We start from the raw sequence: 19,771 nt of genomic DNA, 5'->3' as shown, positions 1-19,771 counted from the left end.
TTAAAAATTTTTCTTTCCCTTCAAAAATTGCCAAATTTCTTTCGGTAAGGCGCCCATTTCCTGGCCAATCCCCCTGAGTGGGTACGCGCTATTTCACTGGAACCACCACCACCACCACCGGGAAGCCCAGGGCCACCGAGGCAGGGCACGGCTGGACTGGGCATTCCCCCGTCAGACGTCTGGTCGACGTGCCGTCCGTTACGAGACCGTCGCCATCGGTCCCCAAGGCGAGCTACCGTCTGGGTGCCTCTCGGGCACGAGTGATCACAAGGCAATGCCGCGTCGTCCCGTTCCGGCTCGAGCCAGGGTTCCTGCTGCTGTGAGACCGACGTTCGTGGTGCGATAGCGGCCCCATGCTCCTGTTGGGACCGCCGGTTTGCCGAGTCCTGGCCACGACTTCCGGGCCTCGTCTGCTTGGTCGCGGAGGGTTGCGGAGCGTCTCACACCAGCTCTCTGGTGACCTGCTCGTGAAGCGGTCGGCCAAGTTCTGCGACCCTCACCCTCGACGACCACTGCGCTCCAACAAGACATACCTGTGAACCGTGCTATGCGTAACTATTTTGCGGGCCTAGTGCCAGCCAGTGCCGCGGAAAGCTAACTGAACCCGCTTTCTGAACATTCATTTTGAGTTACCGCCATTTGCTTAGAGTGGCTGAATATGTTGTAAATACACTTCGTCTTGTGTGTGCGTCCGGCATTCCTCTCACTGAGTTCTGCACGATCCTAGCGTAACAATATATATATATATATATATATATATATATATATATATATCAAAAAGTAGAGTCCGACGCAAGTCTCAAAAAACAAAAACAAACATGTTTACTAACGTTTCGACTGGTGGTCCAGTCTTCATCGGAGTAACCATATATATATATATATATATATATATATATATATATATATATAGTTGTTAATGAAACTAAATTGATGCCTAGATTGCTTCTTGTAATGTGTATGAATAATAACCAGGTAATGAAACATACGAAGGCTAAACTGGTCCTGTCTTTGCCTATCGGAACGCCTCATTAATACGAGGTTTATTGGACACTGCATATCTTTCGCATACGGGTAGTTTGTAATGTGGTAGAACTTACTACACTTGCCCCCACTGTAACAGATAAGGAAATGTTTGCAAGAAATGTCCCGATGATGCTGCGGCTTCAAAATTCACGCGATTCCCAAATGAGTGCTAAGGCGTCACCAGATATCAGAGATTGCTTTTAGATAACAAGATTCGTCGTCAGATATTGATTTCAGCCCTCCACAAACACTCCTGCACGAGGGTTTAATATACTACAGCTTTTATTATGACGACACACATAATCGCTACAACGCTAATGGCCACATGTGAATGTGTCGACCAGAGCTGCTGGCCATGTTCACTTGCGCTGAACAGTGTATAGGAACTTGGTTCTCCTTTGGGTAGCGAAGCGTGTCGTCGGCGGCCGCAGAGCGAAGTTGTCTCTACTCGCTGTAGCACGTGCAAGTCTGCTTGATGATTCCCGCGCAGTATCCTCCGCGCCGCCCAATGCTACGGCAATGGTTGTGGCAGGCGCCCTGGTTAAGCGGGCAGCCAAAGCCGCGTCCTGGAATAGACGACAGCCCTTACAAAAATGGATTTTGAGTTTCAATTCTTTTCCTGTTGAGTTTTAATTGAATCAACAGAAACTTAATTCAAACTCAATTGGCTATTGAGATGTGTCAGTAGAAACTCAAAAGGATTTGTATTGAGAAAACGCAATACAAAAGCAATTGACACCAGTCTATTGAAACTCTTTGGAGAACCAATTGACAAAACTCATCAGGCTGAAACATACACTTTGAAGGGCTATTTTTTTCAGCGCTGCCCACTGTGTCTGCTGAATTAAGACTACTAGGTTACTTTTATGTTTTTTTATTATACATTGACATTTCTATTGAGTGCAGTCAATAAAAAGTCAACAAGGTTTCAATGGACAAAACTCAACAGAATATCAAATGACTTCGTTTAATTGAAACTCAATAGAGTTTCTACTGACAAAAATCAAGTAAAATTGAGAGTCGAGCTAGTTGGTGCTACGTTGTTTAAATATATACCAGTGTCCTTCTTTTTTGTCCATGTTTTATGGTTCGAGCTTAATTTTCAAAGCTGATAAAACTCCTTAGGCCAGTAGCCTTTACCAGCAGCATCTTCGATTGATTGATTGATTGTAGGGTTTAACGTGCCGACGCAACGCAGACGATGAGGCGCGCCGTAGTGGAGGGCTCCGGATTAATTTTGACCACCTGGGGATCTTTAACGTGCGCCGAAATCTCGCACACACGGGCGTTTTTGCTTTTCGCCTCCATCAGAAAAGCGGCCGCCGCGGCCGGGAATCGAACCCGCGACCTCGTGCTCAGCAGCGCAACGCCTGGCAGCATCTTCGCCCAAATAATAATTATACCTGCTAAGTGGGGAAATCAATTATATTGGACAATTTTCACTGCATTTCCTCAAATACTGCCGCAACATGCTTTGCACAAAACAATGGAAATAAACATTGACAAAACTCTAGTGACTCATCTCTTCTGGCACGTGACTCCCGCGGAATCGTTTCCTTGCTATAGCAGCGCATTTTCTTCTTTATACCTTAGCACGCATTGACATAATGAGTGAGCAATCTCCACTACTGCTGCTAAGCTTCCGCTTTAGCGGCAGTGGACATATTCGAAGTCAGTCTTCCGGGAAAGTTGGAGCGGAATCATGAAGCATGCATATCTCGCCGGGAAAAAACGGAAAGGCGGGGGGGGAGGCTACACATCTCGGGTCCCAGTTCTGGGGACAAAAAAAGTCGTCACTCCCCCTACCTCTTTTCACACATACAATGCTGTGATACCTTGTGTTCCGGGAAGGTAGGTGGGGAGGAGGTACATTTAAAACGCGATTCAATCTGCTACATCTACAAAAGGCATATGTGACATCGCATCCTAGTGCGATGATTCAGTGTTTTTCTGTGGAGGCACGATACTAACAGCGCTGTTTTGCAGAAATGAATACTTATCTCACAAACCCAAACGCACAAGAATATTCCAGTGACGAAATTGTGCCTATAAATACTCAGAAAAAAAAACAGCAAAACTTTAGTGTAAATCCCTAAACTTCGAAAAAAGAACAATTAAATTTTTGTACACAGCGAACTTTTAAAACAAGCGAACGCAGGCTTGGCCTCATCGTCGTTCACTCGTGAACTTCATTACTCCAGTTATCACTCGCGCACCCCGCCGTGGTCTGAGCCCAAGGACGCGAGTTCTATTCCCCGTCATACATAACTTTCCTTGAGGATACCGTGAACTGTCTATGATAACAACAGTAGAACAGCAATGTGGAATGCAGAGAATTCCACAAGGAGCAAACGCGCATCTACGCTCTATTAAAACAGGTGAAAACAGTTCTTTCACTGCAAAAGAACTCCGTACGCCAGTCCAAGGCGCCGCCGCTCACACGAACTGAACGAACGAACAAACGAAGAAAACAATGAAGAAAGACAAACTGAAGCGCTGATTAACAACTCATCTTTACTGCATAGGGTCACAAAAAGAAAGAACGAGCCTGACACTGCTTCACGCCACTACAAAAAAAAAAAAAAGAGAAACCGAACAAATTAGTGGGCTGGCGTGCCGCTTGTTACACTCCGAACCGCTCTCTCGCTAACGATGTCAACACGTCCGCGGACTACGTTTCTCAAACACAAAGCGCCTAGCAAATATCTTGCGCCCGCAAGCAGATCAAGAACTTTGAAGCTGTTTTCAAAGATTGGACTTTCCAGAATTCTTCCGTCCTCTCTCCTGCTGCAGTTCGCCGAAGCGGGCGCCCGGACACAAAAGACGTGCCATCCACCTCCACACCCGGCGATAACCAGTTCTTTTGGTTCCTCTGGCACCCTCCCACGCTAAGCTGAAGTGACCGCGCTGTCACGAATGTCTAGTACGCCGCGTTGCCACTGCCGCCAGTGGCGCTGACAGCCAACATTGCGACCTCGGCGGAGTTCGGTTATCTGCAATATAATATTATTACTGCTGCTAGAGGGGTTGGTAATAATTCTATAAAAGATTATTGTAAATATTAACATAGGACTCACAAGCCGCCGTAGGTTTTTTTGATATCTCGTGTCAATGTTTTCACGCTCAGTTTTCACAAGAATGCGTAGCTGTGGCATAGCCATCGCAAACCGACTTGAAACCAAGCCAATGTCGCTTGGTCGCAATCCCGGATGTGCGGGGTCCGGCGTGGTGCGGTCGTGCGGTCGTTCTCGCTGTTCTGTGCAAATTTATAGCTTTCCTCGTGTTGTTGGCGATTTATGTGCCGTGTGCGAATCTTTTCAACCAGCATCGAAGGTCAGACATTGCAGTGCAGCTGGCGATACATCGAATTTATTGAAGGAAAAGCCATCGTATGCGCTCTTCTACCGCCGGTGAACATCCTTTGTGTGTCGTGTTGTGTTTGTGCGCTGTGATCGTACGGTGAAGAAGCTTGCGAAGTGAGGTGTTACCATCCCTGTTAGCCACGCTTTGGAATCCGCCAATTTCACCACGCTGGGAGCCCCGCTGGGAGCGACGTTGTTATAAGGTAAGTTCATTCTTTCCGAGCGCTCCTGTGCAGTGCGCGTCAGGCTTGTCAAGGGCAAGCGAGCACGCGGCTTCGGAGCATGCTGGCGACATCTGCTGATAGCTGCTGGGTTAGAGATAGCTTGCCATTGCGCGTGCGTGGATCTCGGACAGGCCCTGGCCGGTCGTCGTTCAGCTTTGGCCTCTAAAATTTGGAGACACCACCACCCGCAACGGGTGCTTCTTTTCTTCGTGCCAGCCGTGAGCGGTGACGCCGGAGATCAGTGCGTTATTTGACGCGGTGCATTATCACCCCAGGGACTTACGTAATCGCACAACAGGTTCGACCGAAATCCCTGCAGTGAATTCTTGTTGCGTGCTTTCCGTTTGGTGCGCTTGAGATGCAGAAGATTGGCGCTCGTTGCTTTATGCGATTACGTAACTGCCTGCGATAAACGCGTCAAACGGCGCGTCTATCTGGCCTGTCACCGCTCATGGCTGGCACTGGGGAAGACCAGTGCCCCTCGTGGGTGGTGGCGTCTGCAAATAACAGTGGCCCATGCGAAATGACGACCGGCCCGACCCTGTCCGAGATCCGCGCACGCGCAATGGCAAGCTATCTCTAACCCAGCAGTTATCAGCAGATGTCGCCAGCACGCTCCGGAGCCGTGCGCTCGCTTGCCCTAGACAAGCCTGACGCACACTGTACATTTCATCATGACAAATGTTGTGCAGACCTTCCTGAATGGCGATACTCACGACTTGGTTATTTGTCGGTATATGAACAGTGTTTTTATTCCCGCCGTCTCCAGATCGACCTAAAGGGTATGATTTCACTTCAGCCTTGCAAAAATACTGTACGTAAGTGTAACAAATTGAAGGGGGAGGCTATTGTACCGGCACACAACATTTTGACATCAATCAGTGTTTTATTGTCTTCCGCGCTGCTGTATTGCTTTCGCGTGTTCTATATTTGTATGTATCTTAAGCTAAAGATCTAACAAAACCTTTGAAGGCAATTGACGAATGAATAAAATCCCAGATGCAGTGCCGCTACAGAACGGAGCAGCAGCCATGAATTACCTAGTACGAAGTGTCATAAAAAAAGAAAGAACACCATGATGAAGATAAATAAAATGTTTGACGAACGAAGTTAACGAAAATGAAAGAGGTTGAATCGAACAAGTGCCTGTCGGATCAATAACAAACGCACGAATACTGTGCCATGCAAGCACACCTGACAGCGCTAGGCTGAGAGGCAGATCTACCAGTCACAAACAGGATAGTGTGTTCAACCAGTTAGGAGACATGGCGGTAAAATATACTTGCAAGCTAAAGTGCTGGCAGCCAGCAATATATTTGCGTATTAATTTGAACGATTGCTTGGAGAAAGAGCGTTCCCTGAGTGCAGAGCAGTGACAAATGTGGCCTAAACCGTATTTCATCCCAGCTAAAAAAATAATGCCCAAGAATATAACAAATTTATTGATTGCTTTTGGAAAATAGAGACTATGTATCCGCAGAAGGTAGGGTTTAAACCCAAAACATCTTTACACAAGTCTGATGTGTTACCTCGGCACCCTAAAGGCAAGCAGACACTTTGGCTTTAAAACCAATGCAGAAAAAAACCTGCTGCGTTAGTAGTAGTTGGAAACAGACTGCACACTGTTGTCATATATTAGTCTTTTACCACTAAGTGCCAATTCTCTCCATGTATCTTTCCGTGAATTTCTCATTTGCCAATTTTTGTCACAGGTGCTAGGCAGCTTGCGCTAGAACATGCACAGGCGTCAAACTTTCAAACTGATGAATACCAGTTTTGACTTAAGCACTTGCTCGACTTGCTAGCGTAAATTGAAATTTGCCATTGCTTCTAATCACAACCTGCTGACTGCCTTTCTCAGAGCAGTTTTGAATAAGTTGGGCTGAATGTGGTGTGAGTAATAGCAAAATCACTGAATAACATTTTGGCTGAATGTGGCATCAGACGTGCCACTGACTGATGCTACACCGGCATTGCGCGAGGGCTTAGTCAATCTGTTTTGACAGATGTTCTGCCTCTAGGAATTACCCAAATGATTGGTCGGCATGGTATCACTATATTGTTTTAGTGCTGCTAGTGTATAGAAAATCTCGCCAAGCAAAGGGATACAAGCTTTTAAATTATTTCTCATTTACAGAAACTGATGTTTTTCCCCTCACCAAACAAAACTATTTCGTGTTCTCCTTGTGTGTAAACTGGCATTAGACGGCCTTGTTATACTGGTATACCCCTCTGGCATTGTTATGATGAAGGCAAAAATGTGGATATACCCATGTCTCATATGATCCCTTTAAGCTGCTGCTTAGTGCTACTTGTTTGGTAAACGTACTGCAAGGCACACACCATACTTCAGCGTTACAAGAGTGTAAAAGACTGCGAAATTCAAGTTATGTATTTTTCCTGTCACGTTCTTTTTGCCACGTTTTTTTTCCATCACGGTTCATGTATTTTTTTCCACTAGTCGGTGAGCACAAAGTATTATGTGCTCATCCATTCGTAAAGCCATTTGCGATGATTGCCTGATGTAGTAACTTTAGATTACAGTACCATCTGATCCTAGTTTTTTTTAATCAAGGCTTGTTTTGTAAACAAGTTCATGCAAGTTGACAATTTTCTAATTTTGTTCTACGAGATTTCAAGCATTAAAATTTCAAAAAACAAAATCCACAGGTTGACAGGTATGCTTTTGCACAGGTTTGGGGTTTCTCCTGTCAGGTAGTGGCTCTACCAGTCTTTATAGGCCTATTTGGATTTCTTTTGGGCCTGAAAGGTGTGGAAGACACGATTACGGACCCATGCGGGTGATTTTTTGGCTCCCTGCCGCCTTGAAACATAGTCGTTCCTGTAGATTTCAGGCGCCTTCATGCGGAAGGCATTCAACTAAAGGCATTCCACTCCCTACCAATTGTAGAATTAATTGATGCGGCTAGCTTGGCTTACGGCATTAAAATCTGAGGAAAGCTTATACATTTGTTGAACTGCTATCTCCCTGCTTTCCAAACATACAAGCCAGGTAACTTTTAAAATAGCCAGGTACTTAAACCAGCATGCTTAATGAGAAGGGATGCAATCATCATTTCGTACTTGACTGGTGCAAACAAACAAGTCTGTTTCTTGTATTTTGCAGGCTACACAGTCAAGTAGGCAAGTGGACCCTGCGAGGCTCCAGCCCTCCCGTGATGCTTTCGTGAGCAATAAAGCAAGCTTTGCCATGCAACACCTCACTATTTCGCCTGCTCATTGGACACCTTGACGACAGTTTTTAGAATGTTTTTGCAATATTGAAGCAGACTTAGTATATATTTAGTACAGTTAACTGAACTTTACTATGCAATTGTTGAAATAACTTGACAAAAAACTAACAGGAAATCAAACGGGCTGTCTTGAATATGCTCAGTAGGTTTTCATTTGACATTTCTCAACAGGAACTCAACAGGAGAATGAATAGAGAGTCAACACAGACTCAACTGGAACTCAACAGACTTTTCTCAATAGACTTTCAATTGACACGTCACAACAGGAACTCAACAGGAAAAGTGTATTGAGACTCAACAGAAAGTCAATTGAAAATCAACAGACACGTTGACTATAGTCAATAGACTTTCAATTGAAACTCAGCGTTGAGTTTCAATTGAAACGCGGTGGCCAATTTTCAACGAGAACTCAATACAAAATTTCTATTCAAAGTCAATTGACTGTCAACACAATGTACTGAGTAAAGTCAATTGACTTTCAATTCAATCTCAATAACCATTTTTGTAAGGGAGACAGAACTGTTTCCTCCTGTTTTCGCAGCGCCAGTTTTCTTATCAAGCCAGTGTTCCGTAAACTTTCGTGGGCATGTTTTCAGAGAAACACACAGGGTATAAATTATAAAGTTCAATGGTTTGGGTGCGTTGGTACTCTTTCGTTTCAACACAGCGCGAGAAACTAAACGATGTACCAAGGAACTCCACAGGACACAATTTTTCGCACACAAAAAAAGTGCAAAATCTAAACTGTTTCGACCCTGCCGCAATGGCGCAATAGGGTAGACGTCTGCTTCGTAACACGAAGGACCCAGTTTTGATTCCGAACAGGCGAAGCGTTTTTTTTTTGTTTTTAGGAACTTGATGTGCTATTTAAAGTGAAGCGTCCACTGCCCGTGGAAAAAAAAAATCGGGGTTATAAATGATAGAATAAATACCAGTGAAATAACTGCACATGGGAAATCATAAGAAGAAGCGCAACAACACCATGCTTTCGTTTAATCACATTTTTAAAATGCAGAGTTCTGATGGGCGGAGTACAAACAGGTCCTTTCTTTTAAGTTTACTTACAGGGAAGCGCGTAGAGACATATTTAGTTTCTTTTAAATACGTTTAGATTCTTTTAAACACGTGCAGTTTCTTTTTAAATACGTTAAATGGCTACACGCTTTCCCGAGTCATTTGGTTCGTATTGTTTCTGACGCCATCAGTTCAACAAAAATCTCCTTGAAGGGCCAAGCGTGACTTGCTAGCTTGCGCCAAAATGCGAGGTACACTTTCCTCACTACACTCACTAAGCTTCTCACTAAGCCTTCTGTTTAAACTCAGTACAAGTTGTTTTACATCCTGTATAGTACACCCAAAAAAAGTACAAAATTAATTTTTTTTCCTGGCGCAGGCAAAGATCTGCTGTCAAACACTAGCAGCAGCTTGTTAGATGCCACCTGGGGGTTGTATACCACATCCCTTCCGGTGCATGCAGTATATAGGATAACCTGGTAGTATTTGAAGTAAACGTTTTATGAAGACCAGATGTGGTTAGGAAGGTCCCGAATTCACATTTATACGTAACTGATCTGTGCTTGTTGTTGCTTTTTCAGTGCCAAGGGTTGCTGTATTGGCACCGGCTACTACCTGAGGGTATTCATAATCAGTGCCAGGACAGTTTCAATTTTACTCAATGTTTATTGTGAATAAGGAAATGAAAAGTTCTACAGGAGCAACACAAAAAAACCGAAGGAGTTGAACCAAGGCTGCGTATACAACGCATCTGATGAGAAAGCAAAATACTCACGGACTCGGACGTGGGGCACGTCACTCTCGTCATCTTGAGCTGCTGCTGTGCAGAAGAGTCCTACACAAAAATATGGAAATTTAGGGTTTTTAGCGCGAAACCACTTCTACCTTACATCTGCCGCTTTCGCGGAACATTTGTGAAGCCCGCTTTGTGAACCCTCCATTATTTTACAGTTTACAAATCGCTTGCGCTAAGGTTGATTCGCAGCAGATTTAGCGCGCGATGCGAGGATGTGATGGCTGACGTTATGCCTAGTACGCCATGCATGCTCTGAGGTTATCGTCGTCAAGCGGTATCAGGATTTCTAAGTGCAATGAAAATGGCGTTACTCGGCGCGTCGTAAGGCTCTACCTAAGGGTTGTTCAAAGTTAAGCCTAAAATAGGGCGTTTTACCAAACGCCCAACTATCAAGTCTGACGTAGTGAACTAGCACCCATTGGAAAACAGAACCAATTGCACGCCAAGCTGCAGGAACCGGTTGTCGTTGGAAGACCTCAAAGGCAAATGTTATGCCTAGGATGGTGCACGCCCCACACTTGCTGCGGTTATTCTAGCAAAGTGATACAACCCCCGACTAGTATATACAGGAAGTATGACATTGGTAAGCGCTTTCTAATAAAATTTGTCCCTTACTCTGATTCCCAAGTGCGTGCTGTGAAGCCTTCTCTGGAGGCGACTAGAGAGTTACAAACTAAAGGGGTGTTCAACTATGCTTTATCAGCGGGAATGCATGCATCCTCTCCCCAATATTGTGTGGCTGGCGCTACCAAACCATCGGTAATTTTTAATGGTTAGAAACAACGTTGTACGAATTCTCGGAAGAATTACACGCCGCTCGATAAATAAGGCGACATTTGTATGCACTTCTCAACGTCCTAAGTTGGCTGAAAAGAAAGCGTTTCAGAGGAATCCTTTCATTGATTTTACTAAAGAGTGCTTTGACCTTTTATCGAGATGTTCATGATGCTCGTTTAAGTGTTGCAAGCGGAGTTCCCGAATGAGCAGTTGGTCTAAAGGCGGAAAGCGTAGGTAAGCGTTGCTGGCAATGTTATTTGTTGCGTGCTTTTTACACTTGTTTTCATTCTTCATTGCGTAAAGTCAAATGTTAACCCTTGGGGAACGTGCCTAAAATATCTACTACCTTTAGCTGACTTGGTGAATAAGTTATGCCGTAATGCATTTACGGAGTGTAATTTTGCCACATATCTGGTGGAGAGAAACCACTTCTAGGATCGTCAAAAAAGAGCAATGAAAACTACCTCTTTAATGAATGGTATACTTTCATTCAATGCGAGCCCCTAGCTCACTACTCTCACTCTGACACAGAAGACGAACAGGCACCAAATATTGTACGCGAGAAGACTCACCCGCTACAAGGACGAAGATGAGGGCAACAGCCAGGACCTTCATGTTTGCTTGTATAGGGTCAGCGTGGCCTGGTAGGCTGCGTCAATGAGGCATTAAAAATGTGCGTCAAGAAGCGGCAAAAAGTGAGTACTTGGCTTCACTTTGGTAAAAAAAGACACTGGGTGCTCATTCCGAATGAGTGCTAAATCGACCTGATCTAACGTGGAGTACGCCAGCGGGAAATCGATACCAGATTCATAATTGTATGCGTGCTGACCCAGCTTTCCGCTCTCAGCTTTCACCTTCCTTAATTTCTCGCAAGGTACTGCTTTTGTGGTTGCCACCCTGCAGATCTGGCGGCCTTGTTGTGTGGAGGTTACGCGGTTGTAATTTTGTTCCGCTAGTTTCGCACCGCGCGACATAATGGGATCAAAGGTCTTCTCTGAAGCCTGTCAGCATGTTAAGACTTGCGTGATGAGTGCAGTTTGTTATAATGTCCCTCGTGGAGTGAGAAACTCTGAATATGCATTCGGTGCAATGAAAGTTGCTTTTAAGCAAAACGGAAATATAGCAACAATGATTCTTTTTTTTTTTTTGCACTGGACAATGCAAGCAAGGGGTACTTTCAGGATTTTACTGGTGGGTAGGTTGTAGCAGGTCACATGGACTGGACTTAAAATGGCACCTTTAATGCAGAATGGTATGTAACGGCACCCTCAAATATCTATCGTTCCCCTCGCTGACGAAGAGTTGGATGTTTATCGCGTGCCTGCTTACTTTACTGATGGTCAGTTATATCTATAGTGAACTAGAATGATCTAGTGGCGCGAACGGCGAGGAAGGGGCGTGCTCTTCTGTGTAGAAAACACCAGGTGGCGCTGCTGCGCCATCTTCGAAAGGCGCCGCCGCGGCAGGCTGTCCCTGTTTCGATGTTGGGTAGTAATTAACCTTTACAAAAAAAAAAAAAAAGGCTACTTGCGTTTGGCATCCCCGTAACGTTTTGTTGCAAATCTGCCCGTTTGAGCTGTAGGGAAACGGTTATAAATAGAGTTGTTTGGTGTCGTCTGCTACCTGCGCAGACGATCGATGCGAGCGTACGCGTTCGATGTGCTGCCGGCGGACAACTGCTATGTTTAATTCTTCACGAATGGATTTACTTTTTTATATTTACTGTAATAAAGTCCCGGCATGAACCTACTTGTGAATCTCACTCTACAAATCAAATTATACCCAGTATTCACGCGTCCAGTAGCCCCCGGCTGATTTTCTCAGCAGCAAAGTTTGCAATGAACAAATTACCTTCAGAGGAAACTTTCCCCAGGCACTTAGTGCTGAAGGCAGTGTCTCCAAATGTGTCGTTTGAGATCGCAGCTTCGGTGTTAGCACGTGTAATACATCACTAAACCTCCTAGCCGTCATGGCCCCTTTGCAGGCCGAACTGCTGTCAGCTTCTTGCAGCACACTGTTCGCAACAGCTAGGGAATATATTTCACCGCTTCCGCATAACACACCACGAAAAGAATGTTTGCGACGACACTTTGTCGTCATGTGGATAGAAGAGCACAAATTTCTCGTGAAAAATGTCTAGCTTTTTTTTTTTTTCTTCGTATCGATGTCGTAGCGAAAAGAACGTTTCGATCGTCGGCACAATTTAGCCGGCACCAGAGCTTTGAAGGAAGCTTGACTTCTTGAAGATGGCTCATTGTGAAAGCATCCCATTCCACAGAACTTGCGACTTCATTTGATGAGCACTGCGGAGAGAGAGAAGCCTCGTGGTGTGGATGGTGCACCTCATCTTTTTCGGCTCTTCAGCTTTGTCGTGGCTTGCTGGCTGCCGAAACTGAAACTCTTGTCGTTGCCCGCCTTTTCCTTTGCGGCTTCCGCGTGCATGCTCCGTACAGAATTCGACGCACAGTCAGGCAGGATGGTAGGTACAGCACCTGGAGCCAGTGACAGCTTCCCGCGTGCAAGTCGCACTTCACAGCCGTTTATTACGTGGATGTAATCCCGCAATAAGCACTCGGGCTCAAAGTGGCGCTCACCAACGGCTGAAGATATGGTCAAGAGTTTGTCCAGTCTTCCCAAATTTTGTTCCCACTTTTTGCAAAGTCCATCGTCCAGGGGAGCGGCGAACAAAGACGCCTTGGGAGCACCTGCAGGGTAACCACTGTGACAACCCGGAGCAAAGCAATAGGTGCCCGTCCTTCGTTTTGACATCGCGTACCCGGCCTGGCCTACCTCTATTCGACAGCACTCGCAATAACTATATTCCTGACGATTGCATACCTCTTGCTTCTGTAGGGAACATCACGGAAACGTAAAACACGCAGAAAATGAAAGGCCGGCCTCGGCCATAAACAGACGGAGAGTCTGTCCGACCGCGCGCCGCCAACGTATCGCACATCCGCTCGTATCGTCTGCGCCGCTAGCAGACGATTTGTTTGTAGCCGTTGCCCGATGGCTCAAACGGGTCTGATAAGCAACAAAACGTTCCTAGAAAAGTACAGGGACAACAAAAGTGAGCATCTTTCTTCCGTAAGGGTTAATTACTGTACCACAGTAAAAAACGGCAGCGGCAATAGCTGGCGAGCGCCCCAAGGAACGGCCCAACGATACTGCCGACATGGGAACGGCCCGTGCAACCGCGGTACCGTTTTCGGAGAAGGCGCAGTGGCGCCCCTGGCGGCGGTAGACGCGCTTTGCTTCAGCCGAACGCTGCAAAGCGCTCCCGTTCGCGCCACTGGATCAAGACATTCTAGTTCACTGTAGTTATATCCAAAGCGATGGGTGTTAGCGGCCGTCAGCTGAGCTGTCATTGAATGTTGAATGTGTTGAATGAAACATTGAATGTGTGTACAAGATTTCCCCGCATGTCTCAGTCCAATAGGATTTAAATTATACCCTGTAACCTTTCTGTCCGGCGGCTTTCAATGGGAAGCGGAATTAAACTAAATAATTCTCCCAGTGCCGGTACACATGTATAATTTACGCGAAAGCGATGTTTACTCCGAAATTTTTTTCTCCCTACAGATAGTAAACCTTATCCTCACAGTCAAAATGAACCAGCTGTTTCACAGCCCTTTTCGCAGTGCAGAAACGGACGAAGAAAGCTATTACGTAAGTTATACCCAGAAACGTGCATCGCAATCATTTCCGCCATAAATAGCTCCCACACGACAGTCCAAGCATTAACTAGCGGATTTGCAGTCACTCAAGCCGGGCCGGAATTCTCTGATAACTGCCATTTAGCCCAATTTATACGCCCATTCCGAAGTTGCTTGTGCGGGAAACGACCAAATACGCCGTTAGAACAACGATGCTATCTAATAAGGTGTAATTTAAAGAACTACTGAAGTGCTTAGAATGGGGTAAAAATATATTTTTGGAAATTAATACATTGGTTAGTTTATGCCTGTAAAGTTTTTTTCGTCATTTTTAGCTTGGTGACATAGGTATTCGTCGGTAAAGCTGACCCTACGCCTCGCCCACGGCTCCCTCCCGCATCGCCAGGAGAGCGAGAAAACGAGAGGCAGCGACCGGAAGTAGCGTCATATTCCGAAGATGGCTAACGGCGTGCGCCGCCGCTTCGCTGTGTCGTCGTTTTGTGGGCGAAGTTCCGAATTAAGCGGGCCCTTTACTTATCTTTATTGTCCAGAGTTGCTTCGGCGTTGATTTTTAACCGTTATGCCACTGTGTTTCTAGAGATTCCCTAAAGCGACTCCTAAATACCAGAGATTTCCTACCCGAGTCACCGAGCGCCCGTGGCTACTACATTGCCATAAAGGAGCCATGAAGAGAAAATACAACTTCGTTTAATTTGAAAGAACTAGGATTAAGTATCTCACTCAGCTCCATTACAGCCACAAAAGATGTTTTTTAACGAGCAAAAGCAAGCACCATTTAAAAACTTTCAAATTTTGCGATACAGTGACGTGTTAGAGCAAGACAAGAATGACGTCATACGGGCAATAATAAAACAATTTTCCGTGTGTTAACTGCACGTTAGCATTCAAGTGATGCGATCAAATGGAACTAGAGGCCCCATTACAGACGTCCAGTCATGTGTCGTCGCGACAGGTAAGTTAGGCGGCCGCCAATCGCACAAACAAGGTTCCGTGACGTCATAGAAAAGTTGCGGGAAATAGGCTAGGGGGTCGCGACTGCTTCGCACGTTTTCTTTCATATCTCCGTTATTTGTTCGAAAATTGCGATGATATTGGTATCATTGTTATCGGGACTAAGCAGTCTTTCTAATAAACCCAACTTGTATTTTGTCTTCATAGCTCCTTTAACGAGTAGTCGCAGGGCCGGCCGTGTCGTCGGGTGCTCCGTGCTGCATACGCGAAGCGACGGGTTCAAACAAATAGGGAGGTGCCCCAAGTTCCTGATCCATTATTATAAGGGAATTAGAACATTATGTAGGACCACCGCGCTCTGGGCTACCCGAACTTCTTGTTCGTTTTCCCTATCAACATTGTTAGCTATGACGACAGCTAAGCTAAATAGGTATATTTTAAAAAGAAATCAACTAAGCTGGAAAGCATGAAGCGTTTTCTGCGTGTGGGAGCGCTCCACACACTCGCTGGTCGTGCATTCCCGTACGGCACCCGGTGCGGTTCGAACCGCGCATGCCGCGGCAGCAACCGCTCTTCGCTGCTGTCCAGAAACAAGGCAGTTGCGAAAAGCAAGGTAAACGTGCAAGAGAGTGGATGATAGTGTTTTGAAAAACTGTGCCAGGGATTGTCATCCAAGGTGATTTTGAAAGAGGTGATCGAATTTGAATCGCGATGCGAAGCGCCGACCGGTCGCGGGGGCTCGTCGACGGCAGCAAATGCACCTGCCCGAGCACGAGATGCGGCGAGAGACCGACGGATGGCGCTACCTGCGCGCAAGAATGAACACAGCACCAATCGCCAGAGCGAGAAAGGGGATGACAGTGCGGTGAAAAACTGTTGAGGATAGTCATTCGCAATTGTACAGATAGCAGCGACCAAATATCTGCCTCAATGCTAAGCCTAAAGTTCCCAACATCCGAGGCAATCCGTGCATGCAACCCAAGCCGGCTAGAGCTGTTGGGGGAGGCGTTCTTCCAAAGTTCGTTGCGGGCCAGCGTGCTGCGTATGGGTTCCTGTACATTTTGGGGGCCACCAACGTTAGGTTCCCCTATTCTAAAACTGCGTATGTGCAGGAATGCCACGTTCCGCTGACCGGCCGCGCAGCGTCCCGGCGCCAGCACCTCCGCGCGACACGGCGACCGGCCGCTCGCTAGCTGCTGCTTGCGCGAATCGCGGGCCGCTGCACATAGCTTGTTACCGCCTGTTCGAATATAAAAACTAAGTTACACATGCGAGAAAGGGGATGATGGTGTGTTGAAAAACTGTGCTAGGAAGTGTAACTACCGCTGGCAATGAAAGCGGCGAACCAATATCTGCACAACTTCCGTGCATCCGAGAAACAGAAGTCGGCCATGAGCCATTGGGGGAGAACCCCTTTCTAAAGCTCTCCGCGAGCCAACTTGTTACGTTTACACTTCCCTCAGGCTCTCCTATTCTAAGGAAAGATTGTGTGACTCTTCCATTCCCCAGAGGACTTTCTGGCCCGTAGCTGAACAGGAACAGAACGAGCTCTTCAGGCCGAGCCGTCACCGCAGCGCCGGCACTTCCGAAAATGACGTCATCTGCAGCCAGCCAATCGCGAAAGGCAGCCAAAGCTCTCGCCGTGCCCCCGGGCAGGGGTCGTTTGTTTTGACGAAAAAAAGATGGTTTGGGGGTATTTACACATAAAATAAACATGTTTTTTGAATTCAGCGTCAAGTAAACCATAGAGTAATGCCCCCAACAATTTTTTTTGAAAAGCTCTTCACCAGCCCTTTAAGAAGCCAGTGACCGTAAGTCTTTGTGAAACTAGTGTTTCAGTAAAACGACGGTTATACTTAAAGCACACAGGACGTGCGCTTCAGCTGGCAAAACACTGGCGAATGGATACATCCGTACGCTTTCTCATTGTTCTAAACTACAAGCTACTAGGAAAGGCCACGCTACGACGTATTGAGCAGATGTCTACGAAACCTCCTGCTGTTATAACAAGGGCTGCAATGAAGTACGAAATGTTTAGCGATGTTGTGCAAATTCGGAGGCACAGCCACCATGAAAAGTTTCCGGACCAGAAATATGGCATTTTAGGTTATTTCTCTTCCGGTAGCAGTCCGACAACCTGAAGTGTGCATTTCATATGAAGATTAGTTACTGAAGTAATGAAAAATACGGCACATAGTACCCCGGGCTGCCGCGCGGCTGAGAAATATCCGAAAATTGCTGCTTTAGTGGTCCGTAATCTTGTGCTCTTGGGAGTACATGGTATAATGTCGTATCCCATACATGCACAATGATCTGCAGAAGGCGAATAATGACGTCACTAAATTTTAGTCAAGTGAATAAATGTTATTGCAATAATTACTTCTCTCCATCTATTATTCTTCAGGATTATCATTCGTATACTCAGCATAACTGCTTCCGTAGCTACACCAAAATTGTCCAAGGCTAATAAATGTCCCTTAAGCTAGTTACATGCGGAATGTTCGCCACGCATACGTAATTTAAACCCGCTAATGTACTGAAAATACTGTGAATGCTTCAGAATGCAAAACTTTGGGAACATTAAGGCAAAGAAACAGCAATATTTTGTTTTCAAAACTTCTTGTCTAAGCAATATATTTTAAACATCGGTTACAATAGTTTCTTCTAATTGCAGATGACTATTTAAAGCCACGCATCAAGACCCAAGAGTTCGGCATAAAGAAGCCACAAAATAAGCATTGGTGCATATCCAACCAAAGCTTGTAGAATACCTCATTTTCGAAGCATCTACAGTGTTCAAATACCGGTGGCCTCAATTGCTTCATTGAGCTCACCATTCACAAGGGGGGCGTGGGGAAAGAATCAAAGTGCACCAGCTTTTAAGCAACACAAGCGAAAGGAGTGGAAAGAAGCTTACCTTTTGCTTTGGCGCCCGAGGCTGCGAGTGTAGTTTCATTCATGCTGGCGAGGTTTTTATATACCGAATGTGCTGACGGAAGCAACCAGGAAATAGTGCCGGACCACGCGCAGTTTTTTCCGCCGTTCGTAGAGCTCGTATTGCCCTCGAAGTTGCATCGTTGTTTCTGCGCAGTGATGAAAAGGACGCGGGGCCGGATTTACGCCTCTCAACGCATACCCAGCTTTGATTCATGCCGCTTGTTCCCGAGGCCACCTGGCTGGTGTTATCGCCGCATGGCGTAAGCCCCGAGTAACGTACAGTTAGTTTGGGTTGGAAAAAGAGCACGAAGTAAACCAACAGCCCCGCAAGCATTTTCCGGCTACACGAGCGTGGAAAAAAACAACAACAAAAGCGCCGAGAAATAAAGCGATGTGTTTCAGGTCTGCACGCAAGACTGCATACCCGATTTTTAAGGCTGCTTGGATTGCCTTCGGAACGAAACAAAGAAGGGTCATTCCATGCCAAACGTCACAACCGGAAATTCGACCATCACGGATTTGCTCAGTAAAAATTGTGGGCCATCCTCGCATGGCCCACAATGCTCCCTTAAAGTGTTTTTGTCCAAAAAAATTTTGTTCTTTTTCTAGTGGCCCTTTTACCTCCATGGTTTAAAGCAAACTTACGCCCGTGAAAAAAGTCATGAAAAAGTAACTTCTCTTACAATGGCCACCATTTTTTGTGAACATCATGTTGAGGCCCTGGGCTGCTCTATGCCGCATTTTTAAAATATTTTTCCTTTTGTTTGCTGTGATTACGCCATTCAGAAAATACACGATGTCGAGCATTTTCAAACATTTTTAGCAAATACGAGCACATTCTCTCAGCCAATGAAGCATTTGTATCTGTATCTCAGCATTGTGGAAAATTGGTAAAAACTATATTTACACGGAAAAGGGTGAGATGTGCAAGAAAACGTTTGTCAATCTTGGAAAAATCTCCTTTCTGGCCCATATTCACCGTGAAATTGCGCATTGTTGTGCTCGTAATAAAAATATCAAATACAAGCCATTCACTAGCACAAATGATCGCAGTTTATTTCAGAAAGTTTAATCGGAACAGTTTTTGTTTTAGCAGAGAAAAAAATTTTCCAATTTTTACAGCGACACTACTTCATCCCGTTGTTCCACAGAGCGTCTTCTCTGCACTGCATGCACCTGCCTGCATGAAAAAGGCGGGAGCCAGCGGGTTTGCGCTACAAGAATACCTTACGCCGCAATGGCATTCGTAGCGTCAGAACAGGAAAAAGGAATATTTCGCGTGTTAGTTGGAAAAGTACAACGTGGAGCTAGCGGTGGTGCGCCCATTCCATGAGTACGGGAAACTCAACGACTGGCTGGACGTGGACGTGCGTTAAGAAGCAGGGTACGTTATACGTGGTATCTTTTAAGTATGCCGAAAATTCCGAAATAAACAGCGGCGGAGTCATCTAGTTAAACGGATTTATTTGTATGCGTTAGCGGGAATTGCATATCCCGATGCTTTAAATGCCCATCTGATGTCCAGTCGTTGAGCTTCCCGTACCTAACAGAATTGACAGAGTATAAAAAAGGTACGCTAGATGATTTGCGAGTGAAACTCATGACTTTTGTCTTTGAAATATTGAGAGAAAGGTTATTCTTTTTACACCATTCTGAAAAAGAACACAAATCAGACTGCAACAAGCGACAGTCGTTAAATGAATGAATTTCCCTAAATATCTTTATATCATCTGCATACAAAAGGAAAGAAGAATTG

The 19,771-nt window shown here is 45.6% G+C and overlaps 1 protein-coding gene, 1 long non-coding RNA gene and 1 pseudogene across 2 annotated transcripts; 2 read left to right on the top strand and 1 right to left on the bottom strand.

Moving 5' to 3' along the window:
- Positions 1–19,771, top strand: part of LOC144155501 (uncharacterized) — a 339,376-nt pseudogene that overhangs the window by 272,411 nt on the left and 47,194 nt on the right.
- LOC144138740 (defensin-like) lies at positions 1,288–18,074 on the bottom strand. Its single transcript, XM_077671158.1, has 4 exons — positions 17,996–18,074; positions 11,023–11,099; positions 9,653–9,712; positions 1,288–1,589 (listed from the first exon to the last, which is right to left on the bottom strand). Exons 2-4 carry the CDS (start codon positions 11,063–11,065, stop codon positions 1,468–1,470), a joined length of 225 nt encoding a protein of 74 aa, XP_077527284.1. The 5' UTR covers positions 11,066–11,099; positions 17,996–18,074; the 3' UTR covers positions 1,288–1,467.
- Positions 4,206–7,833, top strand: LOC144138751 (uncharacterized). Its single transcript, XR_013315960.1, has 2 exons — positions 4,206–4,588; positions 7,737–7,833. It is a non-coding gene; the product is annotated as an uncharacterized LOC144138751 (long non-coding RNA).

This window comes from Haemaphysalis longicornis, unplaced genomic scaffold (genome assembly GCF_048455015.1).
Source record: "Haemaphysalis longicornis isolate Haplotype H1 unplaced genomic scaffold, Haemaphysalis longicornis Haplotype H1 scaffold_1, whole genome shotgun sequence".
Classification (NCBI taxonomy): domain Eukaryota; kingdom Metazoa; phylum Arthropoda; class Arachnida; order Ixodida; family Ixodidae; genus Haemaphysalis; species Haemaphysalis longicornis.
The sequence above is the reverse complement of the archived record's forward strand: the minus strand, read 5'-3'. Positions and strand labels throughout refer to the sequence as shown.

Coding starts and splice junctions, on each gene's coding strand:
- LOC144138740 (XM_077671158.1), bottom strand. CDS start 11,065: ATGAAGGTCCTGGCTGTTGCCCTCATCTTCGTCCTTGTAGCGG. Junction 9,713..11,022: donor CATCTTCGTCCTTGTAGCGG/GTGAGTCTTCTC, acceptor ATTTTTGTGTAG/GACTCTTCTGCACAGCAGCA. Junction 1,590..9,652: donor CGTGCCCCACGTCCGAGTCC/GTGAGTATTTTG, acceptor CGTCTATTCCAG/GACGCGGCTTTGGCTGCCCG.